We start from the raw sequence: 20,466 nt of genomic DNA on the forward strand, positions 1-20,466 counted from the left end.
AAGAGCTCTCCGAGTGATTACAAGACAGTGCCGGCTGCAAGCATGGGGCAGTCCGGGAGTTCACCCCTACTAACCCCCTTAAAGACCCTTTTGAAACAGTGGGGTATCTCAGTTAAGAGAAGCTCTCTCCAGCGATTTTTTGATGATGTGGCCACTTTTGCCCCCTGGTTTCCTTGTTCTGGCAGCCTTAATCTGCCCTCTTGGATGAAACTTGGTCGTGATATAGACCGAGCGCGCCAGACGGGCGTGTGTATGGACCCGATTCTAGTACCCATATGGGAGACCGTCCGTGCGGTCCTTGAACTAGAATCGGCTACCGGCCTAAGCCCGTCCTCTGTCTTGCAAGAAGCACGGTGCGCGCTCCAAGAAACCCAGTCAGTTTCGTCAGCGGACGGCTCCTGTAAGGGCAAACCGCCGGAGTCCAGTGACTCTGACTCAGAGTCAGATAGCGATACTGACGAGAAGGCGGAAGCATCCCCGCTAATTGAGTGGGAGGAGCCTCCCGCCACACCCGTGCGGCCTTCCGCCCCTCCAATGTCTACCGCTGCACCCCCAGGGACACCCCAGCTCCCAACTGACGCCTTGGGCGGTCCCACCAAAGGACCTCGCCGAGAGCTCCCTCTAGTGGCCATGCCCAGTAAATGTAATTATCCTTTGCTGCCAGACCCGGAAACCCCGATGGGTCGGTCAGGGGAGGGGCAACCTTTGCCGTACCCCCCGCCCGAGTATAAAGGTCCTGACCCAGTGCTCAGCTGGGCCAGAGGCTCTGTTTGTGTCTTTCCCCAGGAACCAGGACGCCAACCAGTGTGGGTACCGGAGAGATTGGTGAGAACCGTGCAGTCGCCTGAGAACACCAAAGAACTGCAGCCTGACGGGTCGTTAAACCCCCAACGTGACCTGTTGGATCCAGTCCTCAACTCGCGTGATGAGCGGTCAAATGATGTCGACGGTGTCGACCACTCCCCAGCAGACCGGGAAGAGGGCCAGGAATATTGACCTTTTTTCCCTCCTGGTTCTCTTGGCCTAATCTGACCAACTGGGTTCTTCTTGCTGTGGGGTTATTAGTAGGTTTGATCATTGTTAAGAGTTTGCTGGAGCGTTTGTTTCAAAGACAACAGCAATTACGTGTTACCGCCATGATGGCCATGTCCTCTGCCTGTAACCCTCCTGATAACTATAGTCCCTCTGCCCAGCACCCATCCCAACCACTCGAAGCTGGGCATTCGGGGGTAAGGTTCGCAGCTAAGTATATGAAAAAATCTCGTATATAAACATTCGGTACCAGTGGCCCTAATTTTTGTCTCAGGTGGACCTCTTACGCAGAGTCCTAGTTGTGGCCAGACGGGACCCTTGGCGTTTGCACAGAGGCTCCTAGTGACGCCCTCGGCACTGGCTACCTTCTCCTAATCCTCCTGTCCCCCAGTTGCGAGACTGAGTACTGCAAGGAGGGCCACGTGGTTTCCGGCTCACGGGTTCTCCGGTCTCTATATGAAGTGAGCATTCTGGTCGGTGCCAGAGGTCCCACCTTGGTATGGCCGGGACCTAGTCCAGACTCCCCAAAGCACCAAAAAATACGTTGTGGGCCATCTTGGTCCACGGGAGCACATTCATCACTGGAGACACTGGGGCATAAAAAACAAAAAAGGGGGAGATGTGAGCAGCCACCTTCCGGATTTGGCCTAGTGGACGGGCTGCAGCCTGCCCTTGAGTTCCCCCCGCCCATCGAGTGGTGCCAAGATGGCGCCCACATCCTGCTTCCGGCTTCTGATGTATGTAACCACCCGCTGTATTCACCAATCATGCTTGTGTGCGTGGCGTTAGCCCATTGGATACACGCAAGGTTTATAAGAAAGTTCCCGGGCAAAGCTCGGGGAGACAGCCCACAAGGAGCCGTACCTGACGGCCGCATCGAGGTTGTTCTCCCCCGAGGTGTCTCGCCCCGGGTGGAACCTGTAAAGATGATGATTGCCTAGTCCCATTAAAAGTTTATCTGCTTTACCACCGCGAGTCCTGAGTGATCACAAGTGCTCCGGGTAAGACGTTGTCCGCACCCTCTCTCCCCTTATCTCTCTGGTCCCCATCGCCGGCCGACCGAGGACTCGAGGCGGGGCGGAGAAGCGCCGGACACAAGATTAATGCACATAAGTCAGTAATGTTCCTATACACTAGAAATGACCTAACTGAAAAGACACTCAAGAAGAAGATCCCATTCTCAATGGCAACTAAAAATATCAAATACCTAGGAATAAACTTAACCAAGGATGTAAAAGACCTGTACATAGAAAACTACATAACTTCACTAAAAGAAATACAAGGGGATCTAAAAAATGAACCTAAAAGGATGGAAAAATATTCTGTGTTCATGGATAGAAAGACTAACTGTCATTAAGATGCGAATTCTACCCAAACTCATCTACAGATTCAATGCAAATCCTATCAAAATTCCAACAACCTACTTTGCAGACTCAGAAAACCTGTGATCAAATTTATTTGGAAGGGGAAGATGCCTTGAATTGCTAAAAACATTGTAAAAAGAAAAACGAAGCGGGAGGACTTATACCCCCTGACTTTGAAACTTACTGTAAGGCCACAGTAGTCAAAACAGCATGGTACTGGCACAAAGATAGGCATATTGATCAATGGAATCAAATTGAGAATTTGGAGATAGACCCCCAGATCTATGGTTGACTGATCTTTGGTAAGGCCCCCAAAACCACTGAACTGGGACATAACAGTCTATTCAACAAATGGGGCTGAGAGAGCTGGATATCCATATCCAGTATAATGAGAGAGGACCCCTACCTCACATCCTACACAAAAAATTAACTCATAATGGATTAAAGACTTCAATATGAGAGACAGTATCATAAAACTCCTGGAAGATAATGTAGGGAAACATTCTCAAGACCTTGTATTAGGGGGTCATTTCTTAGACCTTACACTCAAAGCACAAGCAACGAAAGAAAAAATAGATAAATGGGAACTCTTCAAACTTAAAAGCTTCTGCACCTCAAAGGAATTCGTCAAAAAGGTGAAGAGGCAGCCAACTCAGAGAGAAAAAATATTTGGAAGCCACATATCTGATAAAAGACTGTTATCTTATATATATAAAGAAATCCTACTACTCAATGACAGTAGTAGAGACAGCCTAATTATAAAATGGGCAAAAGATATCAAAAGACATTTTGAGAGGATCTAAGATGGCGGCATAGAGAGGAGTGGAAGCTAAGTAGTCCCCCTGGAACAACCGAAAAAAACCAGAAACAACTAGTAAATAATCTGGAATAACTGCAGGGCAGGCATTACCGTCCACTCATCATACACCTACCTGAATTGGGAGGAATGCCCGAGATCACAGCATAAAATCTGTAAGTAAGAACTGCGGATCCAAATCAGGAGACCCCCTCCCCCACAGCCTGAGCTAGAAAGCCTTGTGGTGCCAGAGAGAAGCTTTCTCCCAGCGAGCGAATATAGCTCAGCTGAGCTCCAACTGGGGTTTTAATTAGCGAGTGTGAACTGCTCACTACGAGGTACGAATCCCCAACAAGTAGACAGAGGCTTTGGGTGACGACTGACCTTGGAGAGCTGGAGGGTCACCTCGGACTAGCTCGGTTCCTTTTTCAACTCAGTAGAGAAAGCCTTGGCCATTTTCAGTTCCCAGTTCTGTGACCCAGACAGGGGTGTGGCACAGGCAGAGACAGACCACTGAAATCCTAATGACCTCCCCTTAGGGCGTCTATCTTTTCTAAGAGGAAAGGGGTGGGGCCCAGCTCTACTACCTGCCTTTCATGTGGAACTTACACCAGTCGAGAATTACAGGCTAATCTTTGCATCAGGCAGAAAGCGCCCCTACATGGCCTGGCGGCCTGGGGCTTCCCTTGAGGGACGATGCGCACTAGTGACATAGCATAGCCTTCCCTCAGCAGAGGTCCTAGAAAATCACAGCTGAGAAGGGGGGCCCACTCGGAAAACCCAGGGATGCTACGTCAATGTCGGTGGTTTGTGGGTCAGCAATAGAAAATCTGGGGCAAAACTGAAATGAAGGCTTAGACTCTTGCAACAGCCTTGAATTTCCGGGAACACCTGGGAGGTTTGAATATTAAAGCGGCCCTGCCTCCCTGACCACCCAGACACATGCACCATGTTCAGGGCGGACAGCTCCAACAACAAACCCAAACTGAGTTTACCAACTGAACCCCACAAAAATCATTTCCCCACACACCACAGAGACAGAGTTGGGGAGAACTGACTTGAGGGTTATAGGTGACTCGCAGATGCCATCTGCTGGTTAGTTGGAGAAAGTGTACGCCACCAACTTGTATTTCTGAAAAATTAGATTGGTTTTTTTTTTTTTAAACTTGAAAGAACCCTATCAAGCAAAGCAAATGCCAAGAGGCCAAAAACAACAGAAAATCTTAATGCATATGATTAAACCAGACGATATGGAGAACCTGACCCCAAACACCCAAATCAAAATATCAGAAGAGACACAGTACTTGCCACAATTAATCAATCACAATCGAGGAATGAAAACATGGCACAGGATATAAAAGACATGAAGAAGACCATGGAACAGGATAAAAGAGACATAAAGAAGATCCTAGAAGAGCATAAAGAAGAAATTGCAAGAGTAAATTAAAAAATAGAAGACCTTATGGAAATAAAAGAAATTGTTGGCCAAATTAAAAAGACTCTGGATACTCATAATACAAGATTAGAGGAAGCTGAACAACGACTCAGTGTCCTAGAGGTCCCCAGAACAGAAAATGAAAGAACAAAAGAAAGAATGGAGGAAAAAAATTGAAAAAATTGAAAAGGATCTCAGGGATACGACAGATAAAATAAAATGTCCAAATTTAAGACTCATCGTTGTCCCAGAAGGGGAAGAGAAGGACAAAGGACTAGAAAGAGAATTCAAAGAAATTGTTGGGGAAAACTTCCCAAACCTTATACACAATATAAATACACAAAGCATAAATGCCCAGCAAACTCCAAATAGAATAAATCCAAATAAACCCACTCCAAGACATATTCTAATCAGACTCTCAAATACTGAAGAGAAGGAGCAAGTTCTGAAAGCAGCAAGAGAAAAGCAATTCACCACATACAAAGGAAACAACATAAGACTAAGTTGTGACTACTCAGCGGCCACCATGGAGGCGAAAAGCAGTGGCATGACATATTTAAAACTCTGAGAGAGAAAAATTTCCAACCAAGAATACTTTATCCAGCAAAACTCTCCTTTTCAAATTTAAGGGAGAGCTTAAATTTTTCACCGACAAACAAATGCTGAGATTTTGCCAATAAAAGACCTGCCCTACTTCAGATACTAAAGGGAGCCCTTCTGACAGAGAAACAAAGAAAGGAGAACGAGATATAGAGAATTTTAACAGACATATATAGAGCCTTACATCCCAAATCACCAGGATACACATTTTTCTCTAGTGATCACGGATCTTTCTCCAGAATGGACCATATGCTGGAACATAAAACAAGCCTCAATAAATTTAAAAAAAAATTGAACATATTCAAAGCACAATCTCTGACCACAATGGAATACAAATAGAAGTCAATAATTTTTGAATTGTAACTCCACTATTTACTTCCTACATGATATAAAATACACAAACTCTAAAGACAAATCAGTGGTTTTGAACTCAAGGTAAAATATGTAATTTTTGACAAGAACTATACAAAGGTGGGGGAATGGAGGAGCATAGGTACATAGTTTATGTGTCTTATTGAAATTAAGTTAGTAACAAAGAAAAACAAGATTGTTATGGATTTAAGAGTTTAATTTTAAGCCCCACAGTAAACACAAAGAAATTATCAGAGAATATGACCATAGAGATGAAAAGCAGAGTATGGGTTAAGAGAAATGGGGGAAGGGGCAATGGGGAGTTAAGAAATGAGTGTAGGGTTGCTGTTTAAGGTAAAGGGAAATTTCTAGCAATGGATGGTGGGAAAGTGACAGCATTACAACATTCTAAATGTGATTAATCCCACTAATGGAAGTCTAGGGAGGGGGTGGAATGGCAAGATTTAGGCTGTATATATGTTTCCACAATTGAGGAAAAAGAAAAAAAGAGACAGTCTAAATAGATGACAATTGAATGCCAAGGATGACCCTGGATGGGATCTGAGGATGGAGGACAGGAGGCTCAAAGGGACACAGTTGAGACATAAGGAAAAGGAAATATAGAATGTAAGCTTTGTATCATTGTTGAATTTCTTGTATTTCTTAGCTGCACTTAATGGGATTGCATAAAAGAATGTTCTTGTTCATGGGAATTGTATATGTGAATTATAGTGTTTGTTCCAGGATGTGTGCAGCTAGCTTTCATATGTTCAGAAGACAGAGCAACAGATGATGGATGATAGACAGGGAGGGAGAGAGGGAGGGAGAAAGAGAGGGAGGGAGGGAGGGAGGGAAAGAAATAGCGGTGTGACAACATGTTAGTGGATCGGGGTATCGGGGGGGGGTCAGGGAATGCTGGAATTCTGTGTATGGGGTCTGTATTGTTTTTGCAACTGTTCCTATAACTTTGAATTTATTTCAAAATACAATGTTAAAAAAAAAAAAAGACATTTCTCTGAAGAGGAAATACAAATGGCCAAAAAACATGGAAAAATGTTCAGCTTCACTAGCTATTAGGGAGATGCAAATTAAGACCACAATGAGATATTATCTCACACAAGTTAGACTGGCTGCCATTAAACAAACAGGAAACTACAAATGCTGGAGAGAATGTGGAGAAATTGGAACTCTTATTCATTGTTGGTGGGACTGTATAATGGTACAGCCACTCTGGAAGATAGCCTGGCGGTTCCTTAGAAAAGTAGATATAGAGCTACCCTTCGATCCAGCAATTTCACTTCTCAGTATATACCCAGAAGATCTGAAAGCAGTGACATGAACAGATATTTGCACACTGATGTTCACAGCAGCATTATTCACAATTGCCAAGAGATGGAAACAATCCAAATGTCCTTCAACAGATGAGTGGATAAACAAAATGTGGTATATACACAAAGTAGAATTCTACATGGCAGTAAGAAGGAACGATGTCGTGAAACATATATGACAACATGGACGAACCTTGAAGACATAATGCTGAGCAAAATAAGCCAGGCACAGAAAGAGAGATATTGTATGTTGCAACTAATGTGAACTGTGTGAAAAATATAAAATAAATGGTTTATATTGTAGAATGTAGGGGACCTAGCAATAGATAGCAAATAGTGAAGGGGGAGCAATAATCTAATAAGAACAGATAAGTTATGGAGGGTAAACTTAATGTTATGGGAATGCTTAGGAATGACTATGGTTTGTTAAATTCCAGAGGGTATGGTAGGAACAAGTTCGCAGAAATGTAGTTATTTTAGGTTATTTGTTTTTCTTATTCCTTTGTTGGATTATAATCTGTTATTTTCTTGGGGTAGGATAGGAACATCTTGGAAGCAGTGTAGTTATTTTAGGTTATTTGTTTTTTCTTATTCCTTTGTTTTGGTTTTATTTGAAATGTTTTCTTTGCTTGTTTTTTAATTTTATGATAAAGTTAAAAAAACAATGAATGAGTATGAAAGAGTGATGAACAATGGGGAGAGAAGGGGAATGGAATGTTTTGGATGTTCTTTTTTATTCTGATTTTTGTTGTATTTTTTGAAGTAATGAGGATATTTGGGATTGTGGTGATAAATGCACAACTATGTGGTGATACTATGAACTGACTGCACACTTTGGGGGACTGTGCATTGTGTAGATGTGTCTCAATAAAATTGCATTTGAAAATAAAGAAATAAAAATAAAAATTGCAGCTGGGGGTGGGGGGGCTGAATATCAGAAAATGTAAGAAGCAACAATAACAGAGGCAGCAAGATCTGCTCAATGTTTTCAAAGTCTATTAAAAGATAACAATAAAATAAATGAAATTGTGGAACTGTAACTCATAACATTCTTTGAAATTTGCTGTCTAACTACTTGTTAGATCCTATTTTGAAAGTTATCATTTTTCTGTAAATGTTACATTTCACAATTAAAAATGTAAAAAAAAAAATCACAATAACCTATGTCCAATAAAAAGTACCACAACACATAAGGGAAAGAGCAAATCAGTAAAAATCCCCAAAAGACACCTATAATGAATGGCAGAAACACCACATCAAAAAAAAAAAGGAAGTATAAATGACAAAAAAACGTTAATGAATTAGAAAAACAACTTGCTATATCACTTAGTCAAAGCTAACTTTAAAATACTATAAGGAAATCTAAAATATTCCTAACAGCTATGGAGTTCAAAATTATTACTGTAAACATGGGTTGAATTATCATTATATTACACACAAACAAAAATAAGAGAAACTGATCTTACAGAAAAGAAAGCAAAAGATGACACCTGTTAATAGTGAGAATCAAAAGGGTAGGATCCAGCTTGAAGGGGCTCCTATAGGCTATACGTGGGACCATTTAAGCATCAAAACAAGGATAGTAATATATTATAACCCACTGAATACAACAGGAATTCATGAGACCATACTAATAAAGGATGGATAAATAGGTAAGAAAAGAGGGCTATTCTTTACAGTAGAATGTTACCTGATAAAAGCAGAAAAGAGTGGTAGAGTTGCAACCATCAGGCAAAGAACCATGAATGGATGAGAAATATAGAGAGAAAGCATGATAATGAACAAGATATTTGGAAGGTATCAAAGTATCTTGCCATGGGTTGCTTATTTGTTGTCAGCAGTGATGACCTCATTGACCAAGTGACCAAAATTAACATCCTGTGATGAGGAACAGATAGATACTGTAATACTCCAGAAGGGACATCTGAGAAGGACACAACGTTACTTCTTGTAGTGTTCTGGCTAGGGGTGCATAACCTGAATCTCATCACTAGGCTAGAGTAGGATAAATCCAAATTGAGGAATAATCTATAAAATAATAACTGACCAGTATTCTTCAAAAATGTCAACGTTGAGAAAGATAAACATAGGGCTTCTAAGAAATCCTTCCAGATTAAAGACTAAAGAGACAAGACAACTAAATGCAATATGTGATTGACCATGGGCTGGAGTCTAGACTGTTAGGGGCAAATCTATAAAGGATATTACTGAAAGAGTTGACAAAGTTGGAATGTGGATGGACTGTATTCCTGGTTTCATAACCGTACTATAAATATATCAAATAATATGTTGCTCTTAGGAAATACACAGTTGATATAAAAGGTAAAGAGAAATGATATATGCAACTTATTTCCAAACAGTAAAACAATGTGTGTGTATACGTATGTATAGTCAGAGAGACAGAATGATAAAGCAGATGTGGCAAAATGTTAAAAATTGGTGAATCTGGGTAAAGGGTAAATAAAAGTTCTCTGCACTGCTTTTACAATTTCGTTTGACAAGTCTGATATTAGTATTAGAAAATAAATAGTTTTTAAACATGTTAATTCATTTTTTTCTGGCATAAAGTGTTGCTGTTTCAAGTTGGATAATAATGTTCTTTCTCTTATAAGTCACTTACTCTTCTTACTCATATGCTCAAAGAATTTTTCTTTTAAGTCCAGTAATTGTACTAGAATTTGCCTTGACACTGCTTGTTCTGGATCAGTGTTCTTAGATAAATGCTGTGCTCATTAAAACGTGTACTTGCAAAGCTTTTTTTAATTTCAGGCATCCACTGTGGAAAACAGTTTGGTAGTTCTTCAAAATGTTAAACAGAATTACCATATGAATCAGCACTCGACTCTTTAGTATATACCTCAGAAGAACTGAAGGCAGGGACTCAGAGAGATATAGACACAACCATTCATAGCAGTTATTCACAAAGGTCCAAAGGTAGACAGAACCCAAATGTCCACTAACAGATGAACAGGTAAACAAAATGTGGTATATCCACACAATGGAATACTATTCAGCCATTAAAAGGAATGATGTTCTGATACATGCTACAACATGACTGAACTCTAAAGACATCATGTTAAGTGAAATAAGCCAGACACAAAGGGACAAATATTGTATGATTCCACGTAAATGAAATATCTAGAATAAACAAATTAATAGAGAAAGTAGATTAGAGGTTACCAGGGACTTGGGGAAGGGGAATGAGAAGTCATTCCTTAATGGATAAAAAGTTTCTGTTTTAGGTAATGAAAAAGTTTTAGTAACAGAAGATGGTGATGGGAGCACAAGATTGTAAAAGTAATTATTGTCACTGAATTGTACACTTAAAGAGTTAAAATGGCAGATTTTATGATGCATGTGTGTACATATATATATTCCCAAAATTAAAAAAAAAAATAAAGTTTATCCATTTCTTCAAACATTGACCATCTACTAAGTGAAAGGTATACCTACTCCACAAAAATAAGAAGTGGAAAAAATGCCAAGGTCACTTAACCATCTACTGAATACTTGTTCTCCAAACGATTTCATGCTGCTAATAACAGAGAAAAAGTACATTTTGGAATGTTCAATTTCCACCCATGTTTATTTTATCCTGTGACCACTATATTCTACTATTTAAGCTCAATACCTGAGTGGTACAATGAAGAACTGTAATATACACACAGTACAGTCCAATAAACTCTTTTAAAAATGAGATGACTATAAACAATTGAAACTCAATTAACATTTGTAAGTTGAATATCCACTTCTCATTTTTGAAAAAGACCCCTGACAATATATTGATAGTGAAATCAAATTTATTTTCATACGTCATTATATGACATTTTGTTATATAAAATTTAATCCAGGAAAAAAACACCCTGTTAGCTAACCTTTTAATAATTTTAGTCTATTAAAGGAAAATTTAGCCAGAAATAAACAAACCAACAATGAAAATATATTATATATTATATATATTGCAGAACAACCATTTCAGCAAAGATATAATAATCTTACCATTTCTAATAGAATAGCTTGAGTTTTGGCCTCTTTTTCTGCCTTTATTTCTTCTACTTCTTCAGCTGATCTTCCTTTGAAATCATCAATTTCTTCATCAGCTCCTATTCGACCACTCTACAAAGCAAAAATAACTCATCTATCTAAGGAATAAAAAAATCTGAGAAAGACATTACGCTTTATTCTTAGTTCCATCAAAAGTGTTAGAATAGCATCAGAAACAAACTTCCAAACCTATAAAAATTGATTTAAATTCTATAATATTAGCTAGATTGAGATTCTGATTGTAAAATCAAAATAAAATGTATACAGAAATTATCTGGTGTCCAACTAAGTGCTGAATGCCGGAAGAAATATAATCTTAGGAATTAAGCATCAATTCCCAAATCATAAAGGTTTATTCAATTTTGAGGTAGCCTCATAAGCAACAATTTATACTCTGAAATACCTGAGGAAAAAGTATTTGGGTCCAAAGGAATTTCCGGGTTCTAGCCTGGTTCCAGATCATCACTAGTGGAAAAACTCCCTCATAAGAGGACAATATAATTCAGTCTTGAAGCTACACTCCTAATTATAGTTAGGAGATATGAAAATCACTTTCCCAAGTGTTGATATATGCTTACAGAGCCAAGGCTGTTCTAGTGAAATGAAAATCACAAAAAGGAAATTAAGGAAGTGAAAACATAGCTAAAAAAAAAAGCCTATTATCTCTGTAGAAGACATAAAAGGACTCAAAACTTTTTATTGTATAATTGATCAAGCAGGATAATCACTTCCAAAGAATTAAGTTTTGATAGACTAAAGAGCTAAGTCCAGGCAAAGCATTATTATGCATGTACCTTCAATTACAAGTGGGCTCTACTTACATCCAGTTGTTCCCTTGTAGGTTCTGGTGACCGATCAGGAATTAATAAATCAGGAGGGTCATCAAATGGATCATCTAAAATGACTGTATGATTTATCCTTATAAAATAAACCCAAGTCAAATATTACATTTCAGTTATTTCAGAAGCTATATTATATTTTTAGAAAGATTTTAACAAATGCCTTAAGAATTTCTAATGCCAAAAATACATGAGTGCTTAAATTTTACTGCACAAAAATATTAATAATCTAATGTATATTTGCACAATGAGTATCATTATTTTTTACTGCTTGATATATTTATCACTTTGCATTACTCTAATAGGTAAATGATACCCATTATGTAAATGCTTAAATCTTAGTACTTTAACTCCATTTCTCAATAATCTGTATTTTTAAAAAAAACCATTTGAAGCATTAACAATTCCTCAAAATATAAGCAATTATAAATAATATCAATGTAAGAATACAAAAGGTCCTTTTATTACTAGAAGGATTCTGACAGTGTGCATTAATTCACATTTTGGAATAACCCAGAAACCAGTGTTATGCATGCCATCACCACTTCATGTCAAGCATCACAGTATCGAACAGTCTAGTACATTCACACAGTAAACTGTAATCATACCTGATATCTTGATAAGGTACAAAGTCTTTGTCAACAAAGGTCTCATTAATTTTCTTTATTATGTCCATGCCTTCTGTTACCTCACCAAACACTGTATGAACACCATCAAGGTAATCCAGATTTTCTCCTGTAGTAATAAGAAACTATACAGAAAGACACATAAAAAATATTTTAAAACCTCAAATAATTCAAACTAGAATCAGTTACAGACTGAAAAGAAATACACAAAAGTAACACCACAGTAATTGCCCTGACTCTTATACACTTGCTACTGGTACTAAGTTAAAAGTACAAAGTTATATATAAAACATCAACATACACAGATGTCCACTGACTGCTCAAAATACTTGGACAAACCAAGGCTCCATTTCTTCATTTGCAAACTGTGGAAAATAAAAGCCTCTACTCTAAAGGAGTCATTAGGATAAAATAACACAAAGAATGAAAGGTACTCAACATGGCATGTTTTAAAATATGCAATAATTACTGAAAGGAACAGGCTACAGAGTGAGCAGTGACGATCTCTGGGTGGTGGAATTGTGGGTGTTGTTATCTTCTTCTTTGTACTTCTCTGTATTTTCCAAATTCTTCACAATGGACATACATTATATTTAAAAGAACAAAAAAATAAGTTTTGATAGAATGAGACAGCATAATTTTTTCTTTTAATAAATATCTCTGATTCAAATAATCTCTTTAATGAATAGTTTAAAAAGATAATTTTGTGGGCCCTTTCTGATCCTGCGTTATAAAGCAAAACTCATCTTCTCAACCATTTCCTCACCTGAGAGCCGTGCTGATCGCTGCCATTGTTCACCATGGACACAGTACCTTTCTTCTTGTGCTTAATTCTTGGTACTTTTTCTGCCTCAAAAAAGCTTGCTTGAGCACCATACAGTTGACTGAAAATACACATAAGGTTATAAAATATAAGTACTCTCATAACGAAATTTAGAAGCACTAATTACTATAGACTTAGCAAATATCTCTTTATAGAAATACCACTGTGATTCAAAATATTTCTTTTGCTACAGACATTAGGGAACTTGGAAAAAGAACCTATATTTGAACCATATTTTAAAATGCAGAGTGAAACATGCCAATTAACATTGTAAGAAGCAATCTTTTTTTATTCATCTACTCATTTAACAAAAAAGAACTCACCCAAAAACAGACTCTCCTCCACGGCCAGTCCCAGTAGGATCACCAGTCTGTATGATAAAATCCCTCTATAAAACACAGAATACTTTGTTAAGTAAGAATATGCTAGTTGGTTTCAATAACAAAGTACATGGCTAAAATCCACCAACTCACCTGCACATTGTGAATAAGGCAATAATTGTAATATTTTATTTTGCACAACTTCAGGAAATTCAAGCAGGCTAAAAGAAAGTAAATAATAAATTTACCACATTAGTCCACAAAATGTTTTTAAGCAAGTAAAAGCACAGTTAGCATAATTTAATTTCTAAAATACCATTCAAAAAAAATGAAAAACTGGTCAAATATCCAAAGCCATTAAGAAAAAGGCAGTAAGCACAGAAAAAGGCAACATATTTTTCATTATCTTTTTGTTGTCTTTTACTTACGATTTCTTGGGCATCGAGCTAATGCAGGAAATTGACCCCAAAATCTATATACACATTATGCACCAGCTTTTTCACATAAATTCACTGGCTTATCCAACACACATTACTAAGTATCTACTTAGGTGCTTGGTACTGCTGCTTCAATTCTCATTTAACCATAATCCCTTACCCTCAAACAAGCTCATAGTCTACTTGTGGAGAGATATCTGTGATGGTTAGGTTCACTGTCAACTTGGCCAGATGATGGTGTCCAGGTGTCTGGTCAAGCAAGCACTGGCCTAATCATTACTACAAGGACATTTGTGCTTGGTTAATAAACCAGAAGGCTGGTTCATTAAAGCATCAATCTGGCTGCAGCTGTGACTGATTACATCAAGGAAGGGTATATCTTCCTCAATGAGAGAATTCAGTCAGATGGATTTAATTCAATCAGTTGAAGACTTTTAAGCAAGAAAGTCAGAGGACCTTCACTTCTTCTTCGGCTAGCCAGCAAAGTGTTTCCTAAGGAGTTCATCAAAGTTACCAGTTCATTTCCTGAGGAGTTCATTGAACATCTTCATTGGAGTTGCCAGTTTGCTGCCTGCCCTATGGAATTTGGGCCCGTGCATACCCACAGTTGCATAAGACACTTTTATAAAATCTTAGATTTATAGATATCTCTTGTTGATTGTGTTTCCCTAGAGAACCCTAACTAATACAAAATGCTAACTAGTTCTCAAGGTACTATGCTAGAAACTAGACAGTAAGATTCTTGGGCAAGTCTCTGGTCTCAAGGAGCATACACATACTTCCACATGAAAACAATAGTTACAAAACTGGGAAATCTCTGATAATGCCACTTATGCCACTTAAGTAGTAAAATGTGGTTTAAAAAAAGGCCCCAAGAATTCAAAATAGACATTGTTTCTGGCTGGTGAAATAAGAACTCATGGAGGTGTAAGGTGAGAATTAAAGGAACTGGATTGTCAAGGAATAAAGAGCAAGCATTTCAAGGTGGAAAGATGTCCTGAAAAAAAACCTGGAGGTGGGAATATAGCTGTTTTGTTGTTGTTGTTTTTTGGGGGGTGGGGTGCAGAGGACGGGAATCCAAAAGACCAGTCTAAGTTCAGTACTACTCTGGTATTAGAGTAACAGAGGGTGAAAAGAATGGTGAGGTTACATGGGGCCAAGCTGTTGGAGGGCCTTGAATACCAAGCCTTCAGGTGATTTTCTTGAATAATATATTTCTGGGTTTATCGTTAAACAGATCGGAGTAGTCATTTCAATAGGAAACAAAAATAATAAATCCAGACAACGATCACCAATGGTTGCTAAAACCTTTGCATGAAAAGCTGATGGGCACAATTTATAAGGAATGTATCAGGTGGACAACACCTGAACACAATGACCAATTGTAACATCGTAAAAAGAGATAGACATCACGTGGCTCCTGAACATGATGCAGGGGAAAGTAAACACCACCTTATACGAAAAATTCTTGCCAAAAATTATGAGACAATAAGAAAACATAAATTATATTAAGGAATTAATGCTAATTTCTTAGGTATAACAATGATATTCTGATTATGTATTCGGAAAAAAAGTCCTTAACTTTTAGAGATACATACTGAAGTAACTACAGATTAAATGATGTGATATATGGGATTTACTATTAAAAATCCAGGGGAAATGAAACAAGATTGGCTATGTGGTTGACAACTGTTAAATGAAACTGATTATGGGTGTATGAGGGTTCATTTACATGGTTCTCTCTACTTCTGTACATGTTTGGAATTTTCCATTAAAAAAAGTAAAAAAAAACAGAAAGAAAGAAAAAAAGAAAAAGTAGAAAGTAAGTCTGGCTATGTCTACTGTAGATTGATAAGCAGCACACATATAGGTAAGATATCCAATCATATGCTCACAAATACATACACATGGGGCGGACATACATTTTTGTGTTCTAGGCTCTCTTTGCAGAATCACTGTTTTCCTATTCTTAATCTGTGTTAAGTAGAGGGGTAACCCTCCTTTGCGTTTAGCTCCACATAACTCTGGGGAAAGAAGCCTCCTCACATGGCCAGGTCCTGCTCCGCATGGACAGTGTCAAATGAACCCAAAGGAAAATAAACCCATGAGATGGAAAAAAAAATTAATTCCTGTAACATCCTTTGAAACCCTGGATCTGGTCATCCTTAAAGCTAAGTTTACCCCAGAACTGCCTAATAACATGAGACAATTTTCTTTGTTTAAACCAGTTTGAGTTGGGTTTCTATCATTTGCAGAAAAAGTCCTAACTAATACAACAAATTTATACACATTAGTCAATATAATGAACCTTTGGTGTGTGCCTGCAGAGTGGCAGGCATTATACTGGTTGATCAGGCTACAGTGATGATTAAGGCATAGTCTCTGCTCTTTTGGTGTTTACATTCTTGAGAGGAAAAAAGACTTGCATATAATTCCAGGACAACAAGTAAATATAATAATTAAATATGCAGCATGTGATATAAGACTTGAGACAAAGATAGAAGAAACAAGATCTAACTCTGCTTAGGAACCATAGGATTCACAGAAGAGGTCACACTTGATCTGAGATTTGAACAGTAAGTAGGAAGGAGTTTATCAGATGGGCAAGAATGGAGAGAAATGTGAGGTAGAGGCAACAGTATAAGAAAGGCATGGACACAAAGGAGAACATGTAGTACCTGGAAGAGATAGCTGAACGTGAGAAAAAGTGTAGAACAGCAGGAGGCAATTATTGTGCAATAGTGTAGCTTGCTTTATTCTCTTTTGATAGACTCTGCATTCCATGGGGACAGGACCCTGATTGTAACTAATCTTCATTTCCCCAGTTCCTCCCTATTTTGATACATTTTAGACACTGCTGCATGTTATCGTCCTGAAAGAAAAATGTATGCTATGCCTCCAACCTGCTTTTAAAACCATTCAAGACTCCGGTGCTTATCAATAAAAGACCCAGAATAGCCAAAATGAACAAAGTCAGAGGATTGACAGTACCCAACTACAAGACTTACTATAAAGCTACAGTAATAATCAAGACAATGGTGTCACCAGCCAAAGAATAAGTAATTAGATCAATGGAACAGATTAGAGCCCAGAAACAGACCCATACAAATATAGTCGACTAATCTTCAGCAAAGCAGCCAGTCTTTGCAACAAATGGTGCTGGAACAACTGGACACGTACTGAGAAAAAATATTAATCCAGATGCAGATCTTAAAACTTTCACAAGCATTAACTAAAAATGGATCACAGACCTAAATAAAAAAATGCAAAAATATAAAACTTCTAGAAGATAACAGGAGAAAATCTAGATGATCTTTTGTTTGGCAATGAGTTTTTAGACACAACATCAAAAATATGATTCATGAAAGAAAAAACTGAAGTTAGGCTTCACTAAAATTAAAAACTTCTGCTCTAACAAAGACCAATGTAAGAGAATGAAAAGATAAACCACAGACTCAGAGAAAATACTGGCTAAACACCTATGTGTTAAATGACATAGCCAAAATATACAAAGTACTCTTAATACTCAACAATAATGAAACAAACAACCCAATTAAAAATGGGTAAAAAGTCTGAAAAGACAGCTCAGCAAAGAAGACACATAGCTGGCAAAGAAGTCTATGAAATGACGCTCAACATCATATGTCATTAGAGAGTAGAAAATTAAAACAATGAGATACAAATACACATTTACTGAAAAAATGTTAAAAAACCGACCACACCAACTGATAAGGATGTGGAGCAATAGGAACTTTCATTCTTTGCTGAATGAGAATCTGGAATGCAAATACAGTACAATCACTTTAAAATACAGTCTGCACCCAGTGATCTTTTTTACTTTAAGTGTTCTTTTTCACTTTAATTTTTATTCTTATTACTTTTATGTGTGTGATAATGAAAATGTTCAAAAATTAATTTTGGTCATGGACACACAACTATATGGTGGTACTGTGAACAATTGTATGACTTTGTATGACTGTAGGAACTTTGTATGACTGTATGGTATGTGAATATATCTCAATAAAATTGAATTATTAAAAAAAACACAGAAAAAACACAGTCTGGCAATTTCTTACAAAGCTAAATACAGTCACACCAAATGATCTAGTAATCCAGTCACTAGGTGTTTCCTCAAATGAACTCAGAACTTACGTTAACACAAATACCTGCATACAAATGTTTACAGAAACTTTATTCATTATCACCAAAAACTAGAAGCAACCAAGAGATCCTTAAATACATGAATGGATAAACAAATTGCTGTACATCCATACAAAGGAATATTATTCAGCGATAAAAAGAAATGGGGAGGATTCTGGGAAGATAGCAGAATAGGAAGAAGCTCAGGAATTCAACTATTAACTAGCAGGACCTGTCTGAATCAACTAGTTTGAAATTCTGGACTCTAGTGGAACCCTATGCAGCATCCAGGGAAAAGCTAGAGGAAAACGCTGGTAATATGTGATAAATACAGGTGAATTTCACCCTCTTTGCAGCATGACCATCAGCCATCTTCTATCCCCAAACCGGGTGTCAAGTAGCAGCCCAGTCTCCTGATGCAGCTTGCTACTAACAGGTTGAGCTATAAAGACCTAGTAGTCCAAAATCCAGGGGTATGTTGTCTGATCTCTGATCAATGCTTTTCATCAGCAACTTCAGATCACTGTGGGGAGGTGGGGAGCAGCTTTGAGGGCAGCTATTATTGCAACCCACTTCAGGGAAAATTGGCAAAGGAATCTTAAGAGAGCTTGCAAAAGCCACAAATTGACAGCTCCCCACTATGTGTGCAGGGGGAGGGAGGTGGAGGAACCAGAAAAAAACTTAAGCTTGGCTTCTGACATCTTTAGCACCTGGCTGGGACAGGGTGCATTGAGAATTAAAGGCCCTACACCTCTTTACTCCAGTGGGGAGCTGTGGGCTGACAAGCACCACCTGCAGGGTAGGATAGGAAAACCACTGAGTCTAGAGGCCTCACAGGAAAGTCTGACAACCTGTTGGGTATCATCCTCAGGGAAACTTGACACTGATTACACCTTCCTCCTGAGACCTGGGCACGCCTGGTCTGGGAAAATCTGACTGGGGTAATCAAGGAAACCAGATGCCTAGACAACAAAAAATTATGAGTCACACTAGGAAAAACAAAGATATGGCCCAGTCAAAGGAACAAAGAGGAGCTGAAACAACTAATGAAAGATGTTCAAACAAATCTAAATCAAATCAGTGAGCTTAGGGAAAATGTGGCAAAAGAGATGAAGGATATAAAGAAGAATTCATAAGTTTGAAAAAACAAATGGCAAAACTTATGGGAATGAAAGGCACAACAGAAGAGATGAAAAACACAATGGAGACATACAACAGCAGATTTGAAGAGGCAGAAGAAAGGATTCAGGAACTAGAGGACAGGACATCTGAAATCCTACACACAAAAGAACAGATAGGGAAAAGAACTGAAAAATATCAGCAGCTCAGGGAACTGAATGACAACATGCAGCTCATGAATATACACATCATGGGTGTCCCAGAAGGAGAAGGGAAGGGCAAAGGGGCAAAACAATAATGGAGGAAATAATCACCGAAAATTTCCCCATCTCTTACAAACAACATAAAATTACAGATCCAAGAAGCACAGTGTGCCGGTTTGTATATTTATATCCCTCAGAAAAAGCCTTATTCTTTAATGCATTCTTGTGGGGGCAGATGTATTAGTATGGATTGGGTTGGAACCTATGGGTTCAGTGTCCATGGAGATGTGACCCACCCAACTGTAGGTGATTGATATCTCTGATAGGATAATTTCCATGGAGGCATGGCCCCACCCATTCAGCATGGGCCTTGTTTAGTTTACTGGAGCACTATATAAGCTCAGACAGAAGGAGCTCATAGGGGGCTGGAGCTGAGACCAACATTATGAAGGCGGCTTTTGGAAGCTGATACAGACATTTTGGAGAACGCCATTTTGAAACACAACTTGGGAGCGAGCAGATGCCAGCCATGTGCCTTCCCAGCTAACAGAGGTTTTCTGGATGCTAATGGCCTTTCTCCAGCGAAGGTACCCTTTGTTGATGGACACTATGGCCTTGAGACTGTAATTTTGCCACCAAATAAACCCCCTTTTATAAAAGCCAATCCATTTCTGGTGTTTTGCATTCCGGAAGCATTAGCAAACTAGAACATACAGCATACCCCAAAAAGAATAGATGTCAATAGACCTACGCCAAGACACTTAATAATCAGATTATCAAATGTCAAAGACAAAGAATGAATTCTGAAAGTAGCAAGAGAAAAGCGATCCAGCACATACATACAAGGGGAAGCTTGATAAGACTATATGCAGATTTCTCAATAGAAACCATGTAAGAGAGAAGGCAGTGGTAGGATATATTTAAGATAGTGAAGGACAAAAACTGCCAACCAAGAATTCAATGTATGGCAAAACTGTCCTTCAAAAATGAGGGAGAATTTAAAATATTC

At 38.4% G+C, this 20,466-nt stretch overlaps 1 protein-coding gene across 1 annotated transcript in view; it reads right to left on the reverse strand.

Moving 5' to 3' along the window:
- Nucleotides 1-20,466, reverse strand: part of PPIL4 (peptidylprolyl isomerase like 4) — a 78,544-nt gene that overhangs the window by 53,753 nt on the left and 4,325 nt on the right. The window contains exons 2-7 of the mRNA XM_037819232.1: nucleotides 13,712-13,779; nucleotides 13,562-13,626; nucleotides 13,182-13,299; nucleotides 12,398-12,540; nucleotides 11,772-11,868; nucleotides 10,906-11,022 (exon numbers count right to left, since the gene is read on the reverse strand). Of these exons, the coding sequence (XP_037675160.1) occupies nucleotides 10,906-11,022; nucleotides 11,772-11,868; nucleotides 12,398-12,540; nucleotides 13,182-13,299; nucleotides 13,562-13,626; nucleotides 13,712-13,779 (608 nt within the window). The remainder of the gene's footprint in view (nucleotides 1-10,905; nucleotides 11,023-11,771; nucleotides 11,869-12,397; nucleotides 12,541-13,181; nucleotides 13,300-13,561; nucleotides 13,627-13,711; nucleotides 13,780-20,466) is intronic.

The sequence above is a fragment of the Choloepus didactylus genome, chromosome 2 (assembly GCF_015220235.1).
Source record: "Choloepus didactylus isolate mChoDid1 chromosome 2, mChoDid1.pri, whole genome shotgun sequence".
NCBI lineage: Eukaryota > Metazoa > Chordata > Mammalia > Pilosa > Megalonychidae > Choloepus > Choloepus didactylus.